Source organism: Pteropus alecto, unplaced genomic scaffold, assembly GCF_000325575.1.
Source record: "Pteropus alecto unplaced genomic scaffold, ASM32557v1 scaffold38, whole genome shotgun sequence".
NCBI lineage: Eukaryota > Metazoa > Chordata > Mammalia > Chiroptera > Pteropodidae > Pteropus > Pteropus alecto.
In genome coordinates this window covers 8,497,312-8,508,828 of record NW_006442512.1, presented here as the reverse complement: position 1 = coordinate 8,508,828, position 11,517 = coordinate 8,497,312, and the positions used below count along the sequence as shown (strand labels likewise).

The 11,517-nt window shown below is 32.7% G+C and overlaps 1 protein-coding gene across 1 annotated transcript in view; it reads right to left on the bottom strand.

Moving 5' to 3' along the window:
• MDGA2 (MAM domain containing glycosylphosphatidylinositol anchor 2) overlaps nucleotides 1–11,517 on the bottom strand; it is an 813,395-nt gene that overhangs the window by 3,885 nt on the left and 797,993 nt on the right. Inside the window, exon 16 of the mRNA XM_006922688.3 lies at nucleotides 456–561. Within this exon, the coding sequence (XP_006922750.1) occupies nucleotides 456–561 (106 nt within the window). The remainder of the gene's footprint in view (nucleotides 1–455; nucleotides 562–11,517) is intronic.

Below are 11,517 nucleotides of genomic sequence, written 5' to 3'. Positions count from 1 at the left end.
AGAAGCTAGAAATAGGAAATATCTTCATAAACATGGGGAATAGTAATAGGTATGTCTCTATAAATGTGTACTGAGTATATAGATTAGCCAAATATTTTAATAAAGGCTTAAAAAAAACTCTGAAATTAATAATATAAATTAAAAATATTTTGAAATCTTAATTAAAAATCAAAGTGTACTTTCTTTACATAGTTTTAAATCAAAATTACTTTTATTTTATCTTAAGCCAAATAAGCATATGGTTAAATTTAATACTTTGAAAATCTTCATCTTTAATCTTTAATCTTTAATCTTCATCTTTAAAATCTTTAATCTTCAAAATTTTAGGGCCTCATGTATAAGAAATTCTAAATAAACAAACTAAAAATAAAGCTGTTTTAATTAGAATATATTAGTTAAATAGTAATTACATTACTTTAACATCTCGTTGAACCAATCCAAGAAGAGACACTTACTCTTAGTCGTCAAGTCTTGTTTTGCACATTCTCCTTCTGCAATTGATACATCATCAATAGCAATGTCACCTTCTATGCCAGGACCTCGAATACCTTCAAAAATGAGCTACAAATATGAATGAAACAAACCTAAATGTAGAGCTTTAATTTGCAGAACAATTTCTATTGAGAAATTGAGGAGTGAAACCTAATGTTTTCAACAATCCAGGCATCTTTTATTCCTGACAGTCTTCAAAATTGTTCTTAAAAAATCTATCTTAACAAAACTAAAAATGGAATCTTTCTTGCAGAGTATTAGTTTTTCACAGCAAAAGCCTTGTATTGATTTTAAAACAAAACCATGCTTAGTTGAATAATATAATAAAACAACTACTACAAATCATATTAATTTTCATTTTCAGGAGTGAGGAAAATTTTGTTTGAGAGGTATTTCTGTGAAATAGATTCCCTTTAAATTTCTCTAGGCATATGTCATAACATTGGTTTTCTAGAAATATTTTAAGGAATGCACCAGTTCTGAGTTCTTCAGTATTATGTTTATTGAAGCTCACAGCAAAAGTTTACCATCACTTTGAAATTTTTCGATCATTTGTAAATATAGTATTCATACTCCCAGATGTTATGATTCACCTCTATAATTTCTCTTTTGACATTCTATTTTTAAACACTTGAAGATATTTATAGATCTACTTATGGTGAGTGTTTAGTAGTGAACCTCTGAACTTTCAGTACAATGGTTGGCACTGAGGCTTAATATATGAGTGTTGAAATAATAGATGAATTAAATCATCTCCCTTGATTGCTGAATTCTGGATACAATGACTATATCAGGACAATTTGCAAATTATTATAATAATAATTATAGTTATTATTATTTTATTCTTACAGAAATGACTCAGAATTTTCTCTGTAACTCTCCAATTATTCTTTGCTTCCAGCAAAATCTTTTAATCCTTTTTATACTAAAAGACAATTTATGCATTTTGTGATTATATTCCCAGAAAAAAATATCTACATGTCAAAATGAAATATCTTGTTTGGTCTTTCAAAAGAAAAATTAGCTTAATTAAGATCTATTTCAACATTGAGCTGATATGTGCATTTTTAATATAATTTCTAGCCTTATTTTATTGAAACAATTTGGAGTGAAAGTCTATTTGTATCAATACCAAAATTTTTGTTTTTACTTTTTGTTCGTCTTTGATAACATCTTAATACAGCTTCTTAAAGGCATACTTGTGATTTTCAGAGAATTTAAGCATCCTTTAAGAAGCAATCTTTGATCCATTGATCTCTGATATGCTATCATAATTTTATCAGTTGAACTCTCTAATTAATAAGCAGAAGAATTAGTTATCAACTTTCACAGAGTTCCTGCTCCTCCCACTTAAATATAATCCATAAGTGTAAAAATAGTTTTCATGATTTGAAGGAGAAAAACACTTGAGAAGTTTTTATTACTATATTTAGTTTCTGTAGAGAAGGTTTCCTGCTTACTTTGTTGAGATAAGTATGTTAATAATGTCCAAAGCCATTTCTTTGAAAAGCATCCAAAATGTCTTGTATCACTGAAATCATAATAAAATGGCAGGACAAAGTTAAAATATTCAGAATTAAGTTGGCAGTATATGAATGCTCAGTCCTCAGAATCAGCAATGAAGCATTAACTACTTTGTCTGAAAATAATGACTTACATTTGACTTGGGGTGTTGTTTTGAAAGGTATCTTGGAAGTGGCTAAAAGTTCTCAGAGGATTGTTTAAATCACAAGTGAGGATTAAAAAAAAGTAGATTAAACATTTTAAAAACTAAATATAGAAAAGGAGAAGTCATCTTAATAGCTGCAGAATAATCCATCTTAGAGACACATCATAATTTATTTTAAAAACATCTTATTGTTATTGCTGGACATTAAAATTATTTTCAGCTATTCTGAACAAGGCTGAGATGAATACATTTTAAAATATTTTTATCCACACTTATTTAGAGCACATGGCTTTTTAAGTTCATTATAAATTGCTGCTATCAGCACTCTTATCTATGAGACGGCATTGTTTTTTTTTTTCCTAACTGTGTGTTTTTAAGTCTTTTCGAAATTTTCCTTTTTTTTTTTTTTTTGATAAATGCTGCTTACCTGGTAGAGAATCAATGTTAGAGTAAATCAGTGGTTATTCCCACCCCCTTCTTAGTTTTAGTTATGCGATGCTAAGTCTTCTCTCCTAAAGATAACAACATGAATGAAATGTTATCTTGGAGAAAGTCAGAACTCATAGATTCATGCTGATAAGAGTCTTTTTCCATAAAATCAAACATTTCCACTTTAGCCTCAAGGCTAATACTTTATTGAATGCAAATGGAGCGCTGTCATCACAAATTTTTCTTTTATGCAGGTATTTTAAAGGATCAAATTGAATAAAGTATAGATTTCTGCCTCTCAGTCAACTTCTAATTCTAAAATGAAGCAGGAATAAGAATGTTTATTAGTCAGGAAATTTTGGTATGGTAAAGAGGAAATCTCCTTAGTCACCAATAGTTTTAATTTTAAAAGATGAAGTGAGAAGGAAAAGGAAGTAAAAACACTGTTTGCACAGTAGAATACAGGATTTGAAACAGCCATGGCAAAGAAAAGAGGATTACATTCTCATATGCTATGTGTGGGAAGTGAGATGTTGATGAAAAGGCTAATAAGGATAGGTGGGAATGTTCTACACATGTTCACACCTGAAATTTAAACAGAAGCTGAAGTCATAATCCTTTTATTGGAAAGGATGCTGGAGAAATGAGCTTGGGAGTTCATGAATTTTTCCATTTTTGCTATATTGAGGTGAATAGATAATAAAATTATCCACAATATTTTATTATTTAAAGTGCAGAGTTATTTTCTATAAGGTCCTGTTATTAGGAGATGAGTCACTATAAAATAATGGGGTTATTTAAAAATCAAAAATAGGGGTTCCAGTCAAAATGGCAGAGTAGGTAAATGCTGTGCTTGCCTCCCATCACAATCACAACAAAACTATAGAACAACTATCATTGAGAACTACCTGAAGTATAGCTGAATAGAAGTCCTACAGCTGGAGACTTAAGAAGAGCCACTTAGAGACTGCTAAAAAAGGTGGAGAAACGGAATAAGCTGGTCCCCAAACCTGCCTGTGGCAGTTGAGAATGAGTAGGAATGTCTCGGCTGCAAAGTTTCTCCTAGACGAATGAGGGGTCTCATCTTACACCAGGCTCCCCAGCACAGGGTTCCAGTGCTGGGAAGAGAAGTCTCCACAACTTCTGGCCGTGACACCCAGTGGAATTTGTGGCTGAATGAGACAGAGGGTGCTGAAGTCACAGATGTTCCTCTTAAAGGGCCCAGGTATATAGACTCACTCACTGACAGACCTCACTCCCTCAGCTTCAGCTCTAGGGCAGCTGTTAGAAAAGTGACAGGGACCTATAGGGAGGAACTGGGCTGTCTGGCTTCAGGGCAAGTCTGGAGGAGCAAATTTTTCCAAATAGAAGTGCTGGCAAAAATTCATTGTCTCTTTGTTGATCTCACCCCTGTCCTGGCATGTAGAGGCAGGCAGCCACCATATCTGTGTCTCCATCAACTTGGCTAACACGGGTTATTCCATCCTGGTGATTCCGAGATCTTGCCCCACCCAACTTGCAGGCCCACCCAAGCCACCTCCAGTGCCTTTGCCATATGAAAGGCCTATCTTGGCTCATACTGCAAACTTTCCTAAAATCTCCCAAAGGTATCCAAACCCAAAATAAGCAGCATCTGGCCTCGATGTGCCCTGTACCTCTTACTGAGAAGCCCCAACCCTGGCAGTAGTGGCAGCTGGCCTCAGCTCAAGGCTAGGCCTCTTGAGGCACCTCTAAGCCCAGCATGGGTGGCGGCCATCTGTGGATTGTTCAGTGACCCTTGTCAGGTGGTCCTGGGCAAGGCACGAACCAAGACTGAACTTGGCCTGCAGTGGGGCCCCTCTTAGGAGGTCCTGGGGCCAGCATGCCTAGTGCCCCAGCTTCTGTCCTAGCCAAAGCATGCCGGCTTCTGTCCTAGCCAAAGCATCATCAAGGGTTACATCTGAGGATGACACATGCAAAAGGCAGACTGGGCAGGCACCAGAGCCCTGATAAAGTGAATCTTTCTTTATAGGGTCAGCACCTCATCAGCTAGTCCTCATAACCAATCAGCCTGAGGGTCAATCCCTCTCACTGACATACAAGTAGCAACCAAAGTTTAACTACCACAGGAGGACACACATAACTCACAGAAGGGGCACACCTAGAGTACCCAGCTGAGATAAACAGGGAAGACTGTGTCACTGGGCCTCACAGGACACCTACTACATAAGGCCACTCTACTAAGATGGGGAGACATAGAAACCCTACCTAATATATAGAAACAAACACAGGGACAACAATCTACCACATACAGAGTTCAAAACACTGGTCATAAGGATGCTCAATGAACTTAGAGGAACAGTAAATGAACTCAGTGAGAACTTTAACAAAGAGATAGAAAACATAAAAATGGAGATAGAATATATAAAAAGAACCAGTCCGAAATGAAGAATACAATAATTGAAATGTAGAATAAATTAGAGAATCAACAGTAGATTAGATGAAGCAGAGGATCTAATCAGCAATTTAGAAGATAAAGTAGTAGAAAATACTCATTCAGAACAGTAACAAGAAAAAAATCCAAAAAAATGAGGACGACATCAAGTATAATAACATTCACGTCACAGGGGTATCAAAATGAGAAGAGAGATAGCAAGGAATTGAAAACCTATTTGAAGAAATAATGATGGAAAACATCCTTAACATGGCAAAAGAAATAAACATACAAGTCCAGGAGGCACAGAGAGTCCCAAACAAGATGAACCCAAAGAGGCCCACACCAAGCACATCATCATGAAAATGACAAAGGTTAAAGACAAAGAGAGAATCTTAAAAGTAGCAAGAGAAAAGCAGTCAGTTACCTACAAGAGAGCTTCCATGAGATTGTCAGCTGGTTTCTCAACAGAAACTTTGCAGGCCAGAAGGCATTGGCAGGAATTATTCAAAATGATAAAAAGTAAGGATCTATAACCAAGATTGCTCTACCTAGCAGAGCTATCATTTAGAATGGAAGGATAGATAAAGAGCTTCCCAGACAGGGCAAATCTAAAGGAGTTCATCATTACCGAACTAGTATTACAAGAAATGTTAATGGAGCTTTTTTAAGAAGAAAAGAAGAAAAAGAGGAAGAGGAGGAGGAAGAGAAAGAAGAGGAAGAAAAAATATGAAAACAAAGATGAAGAAAAATATATTGGCAATAACTACAATATATTTGTAGTTACTTGTCTACTAAAATTACTTTAAATATAAATGGATTATATGCTCCAATCAAAAGATAAGGTGACTAAATGGATAAGAAAACAAGACTTTTACATATCTAAAAGACACTCATTTCAAATCACATACATACACAGACTGAAAGTAAAGAGATTAAAAAAAAGGTATTTCATGCAAATAGAAACCAACTACAAAAAAAAAAAAAAAAAGCTGGGGTAGCAATATTTATACCAGACAAAATACAGTTTAAATCAAACACTATAACAAGGGACAAAGAAGGACCTAGTTATCCCACTTCTGGGATTTATGCAAAGAAACACAAAACACTACTTTGAAGGGACATGTGCATCCAAATGTTCATTGCAGCATTATTTACTATGCGGATATAACTTGGGTGTCCATCAATGGATGAATGGATAAAGAAGTGGAACATATATACAATGGAATATTACTCAGCCATAAAAAAAGAATAAAAGTTTGCCATCTGCAACAACACAGATGGAGCTAAAGGGTATTGTGCTGGTAGAGTAAGTCATGTCATGTGATTTAGATAGAGATAGACAAATGTCATGTGATTTCACTTACATGTAGACTCTAAAGAACAAAATAAACCAACAAAAAAGAAACAAACTCATAGGTACAGAGAACATTTTGATGTTACCAGATGGGAGGGGGAAGGTGGAGGTGGGTGAAAAAGGGGGAGGGGTTAAGAAGTACAAATTGATAGTTATAAAATAGTCATGAAATGTAAAGTGTAGAGTAAGAAATGTAGTCAATAATATTATAATAACTATGTATGCATCAGATGGGTACTAGATTTATCGAGGTGATCACTTTGTAGGTTATATAAATGTCTAATTATTACGCTGTACACCTGAAACTAATATAATATTATAGGTCAACTGTAATTGAAAGATTAAAAATTATTTTAAAAAATCAAAACTAAAATAAACATATTATCAAAATTATTCCCAAACTTTTCAAGAATGCTTTCTCTGGAATGGTCCTCATAGCATTTCAAAACCTCTGTTACTGACTTTAAAGTATTACATACTCCTACAATGAATTTCCTTTTTCTTCCCTTCTTTTCCTTTCCTGTGCACCTTGATCAAAAACACAAGGTGGGCTGCAGGCTTATGCCAAAGACAAAAATTCTGAAGTAGAGAGATTGTGAAGAATACTTCTACCCTTCTTTTGTGGTCAGATTAAGAGGGAGTGTTGGGAGCCTTTCGTGGTAAACGACAGAAATCTATTGACTGATGAAATTTAATATGTGTTCCGTCTACCTGATGGCAATGTGTTGACTGTAAGTGTGTAGTTGGCTAAGCAGCAAAGATATAAATCATCAAAAGTCAAATTTTCATACATCCAGAGGACTGCCTATATCTAGAATATTGTCTTCTATGAATTTTTTTATCCTTTAGTATTCCAAATGAATTATTACACTAATAAAAGTTTACTGATTTGTAAATCTATTATTTACATTTATCTGTACAACTATGGATAATACAGTTTGTCACTGAATAAAGCAAGTTGATTAATTTCTATATAAGTATAGCAGATGTATATATTGTGTGGAAATAAATCAGAATTAGTAATAGTTATTACTAGAATTATAGTAATGTCTTGTCATGACAGGAAATCTAATCCAATAGGCCAGAGAAATCCCGTCATCTTCCTCAGGGTCTTCTTTGAACAGGAAGAAAAAGGTCCTGAGCAGTATCTTAGTTTCCTTTTAATTTCCACAGCAGTTTTACTCTTGAGAAGACATAGAATGCATTTAACTTGTCTTGACTCTCACAAAGAAATATCTATTTCATTGTTCTGTTTATCTTTTGAACTCCATCTATAATTATATCTGAATTATTATTAAAAAATTATAGATTCTAATAAACACATAAATGGTTTCTAGACTAAGACCTAAAGGGGTACTTTTTTCTTTATATTGTTTTCTACTGTGAGCTATCTAACAGACATAAAATGCATAAGTATTAAATTTAAAGAATGTACCTTGGTCAAACTTTCAAGTGTTTATAAAAATAAATCTTTGATAATAAACATTTTTTTCTCAAATATAAAAATGAGGAACTATAGCAATTATAATATGATGTATGTCAGCTTAGAAGATGTAATTTGTAGGCAATGAAAAAAATCTGAATTATATTCACTTAGAGAAGAAATGCTCTCTAATTCAATAGGTTAAATTATGTCACATTTTAAAGTACTATCATGATTCTAACTACTGTTACATTATAGAGATAAAACTATGTTTCTTTTCTCTTCTATACTTCCAAAATGCATTTGATTTAATTTCCACGAAGAAAGAATTAATGGTATCTAGTTACTTGGGGAGAAAATGTTGAAATTTAGGTCTCCTAAAAGGGAATTCAAATTGTGCAAAACCTGTTCTTCACATACAATCATGTGAAGAAATACAATCATTATTTAAAATGCTTTTCCTCACTGAAATGACAAGTTTAAAGTTGTGCAATGTATGTATGCAATTCAGGAAACTCAGTATGCAAGCAATACTGTATTATCAGAAAGTTAATTCTTCGTGAGTATATTCATGTGGAAATTTGGGAATAATATATGTGGAATTCTGTATTAGAATCATACCACACAAAATTATTTCAGTTCATTGACTGACGGTTGCTTACATACATTATAATTCTCTGAAGCATCTACATAGATATAGATGTCAATAGAAAGATAGAAATATAGATGATGCAATCAAAATATATTCAAATATAATTTCTCAATAAGAGAGAAAGAGTTACACTCAGTATTTATGAGTAAAAGTAGATGAGGGAATCAAAGAATAAAATGCACCTCTGATCATCTGATTTCAACAGTAATGGTGCGTTCTGCAGATATCTACATTATTTTTTCCTAACAAGAGATACATGACTTCTGGTCATTACTGCCAAGCCAAACATAAAGCCTAAGAATGCAGTTTAAAACTGATGGTATAGAACATTGTAAGTATAGATGTAAATGTAAGTATATTTTTAATATAAATTATGTTATAAATATATAATTTGTATATTTATAGATATAATAAATCTAAACATATTAATTAATTATTAATTACATATTAATTAACAATAATAATTTTAACTTTGCTTTATTACTGGTTAAGCAAATAATCGAACTATCCTTATCCATTACAAAATGATTTGAATAGAGGCATCATTATAATTTAGGTGGATGGCTTTAACTTTTTCCTTGGGGAAGCTATAAAAATACTAATGGTAAGTTTAATTTAGAAGACTCTGACAATCCAAATTGTGGATGAACATCAACTGGTTGTAAAAGCTTCCAATCTAAAATAATATCATGAGATTTAACTGTTGTCAAAGACAGAAAAAAATAGATCACATTGTGAACTGCAATTGGAAAATGCTTCGGGAGCCATCATCTATGTAATTGCCATGAAATTTGGTATAGAATGTCAGATATGTATCTACATGAACATATAATGTCTACTTAGGAGGACAACATTTTCCAGATTAATATCATTCTTAGATAAACATAAAGGCAGTGTGATGTAATAAGAACACTATAATCTCTTTTCTAATCCCTATTTAATGTTAATGATTTGTGTGATTTAACATAAATTGTCTCAAAACCTTTAAATAAATTTATAAGATCTCTAGAATTACTTTCACCTATAACTAAGAAAATGAAAAGTCAGTATTTTGTGTCTCATGTCTCTATAATTTTCCCCTAGAAAACATTTCCAATGTACTATGAAAAAAGTAAGGTACTAAAAAGAATGGCTAAATGTTTTCCTTGGTGTAGAATATAAAACATAAGTGATATTCTAAGACTAACACTATATTAATTTTACCTTTTTTTTTTCTTAATTTGCCCTAATCCTTCCAAATACAGCAAAATTTATTTTCATTACAAGCACTGATCATGCTAAATTAATTCTGGAAAAAGAACCCCCAAAAGAAATTTCAGTATAATAAAACTTATATTTTCCCTGTGAAGCACTACAGAATAATTTTATTTTCAGCTAAGCAAACTAATTAGACACACTCAAAGGACTTTGTAAGTGGTTATTTTTTAAAGGGTTTATGAATCAAACTAATTTAAAGGCATGCAACTCCAAATAAATAAAACAGCATCAATGTCAATGAAACAGAGGCTCAAGATCACTTTTACCTCATTTAGAATTCCAAGAGATAAGAGATATCCTTTCAATTTAAATTAAGGACATCCTAGAATGCCACAAAGCTACATTTGAATAATATCAAAACTTCTCATAACTTAGCTTATGTGGTAACATATTCCACACAATTATTACCATGCTTTCCTGGTATGCATTACATACCAAAGCAAGTATTTTTGAAAAACTTGATAGGTTATAAAAATTTTTTGAGCAAAAAATACTTTGAAAAAGTTCAAAGCAGCAAGAAACACAAAAATAAAATAAAACAAGAGTAAAAAAAAAAAAACAAGATAGGATAATGTAGTGTGTTTCATGTTTCCTTCAGCAATCAAGATTTATGAAATAAAAGAAACTTCTTAGCCCGTGGACCTTGAAATATATTAGGAAATGAAAAAACATAAATATCTAAAAGAAAAATATGACATTATCTTTTTTCCACTGGTAATTTAAATAGCTTAAAATGTATCGATCCAAATTTTTCACTTTTTGATTTGCTTCCAGCCAACATAGAGTAACAGGAACCAGATCTAGTCTCTCATCTGAAACAACCAAATGACTGGACAGAATTGATGAACAATGATGTTCAAGATATCAGACATCAGGTAATGAAGAATAGTGACCCCCCAAAGATGGGAATCAAACAAGGTAAGGCTTATGACTGTCCTATACAGAATTTATAGATCATGGTTCAAGCAGAACAAAGGTAGAGCCTGTTAGAAAATCTGAGTTGAGGAAATAGAACTGAGAGTCTAAGGAGTCTAAGGCACCTGGAGTGTGCAGAATAGAATACCAGCAAAGAAAGAGTTGCACAGAAAGAGAGATCTGGATAAGGACTCCCTCAAGTATTCACAAAAGTACCAATCAGGACATGAATGTGAGGAAACTACCTAAGACTTGGAAGAGAACTAGAAGGATGCATTTAAGGTAACAGTACCCAGCTCACATAGACTTAGAAAATCAAATAGTTCATGGGACATTGGCTAGAGTATTCAGTAGACTCTTGCCTATTTGTGAGAAATAATTAGCCATATATCAAACACTGCTCTGGTCTTCCCTAACAAATCACAAAAGCAAGACCAACAATGATTAAATTGTTTTCAAGTAACTTAACTACAAGTTCAAGAATAGTTACAGAAATACAAAAATATTCAGCACCTACCAAGGAAAAATTCACAACATCTGAGATCCAGTCAGACTACCATACATGTAAAGAAGCAGGAATATAATAATTTTTGTAATGAGGAAAAAAACAACAATAAAAACCAACCAAGAACTAACATGGCTATTAGCCTTAACAAACAAATGACATTAAAACAATTGTTATAACTGGATTTTATATGTTCAAAACATTAACTAGGGACATGAACAATATATATTTTTTAAGACTCGAAGAAATGTACAATGGCTGAGATGAAAAATATACTGAATAGTATTGAGGGCAGATTAGATGTTTCAAAAGAAATAATTAGTGAATGTGAAGACAGAATAAAAACTATTCAAAATAAACACAAATAAAAGAAAAATAATTAAAGATTTAAAAGCATTAATGAGC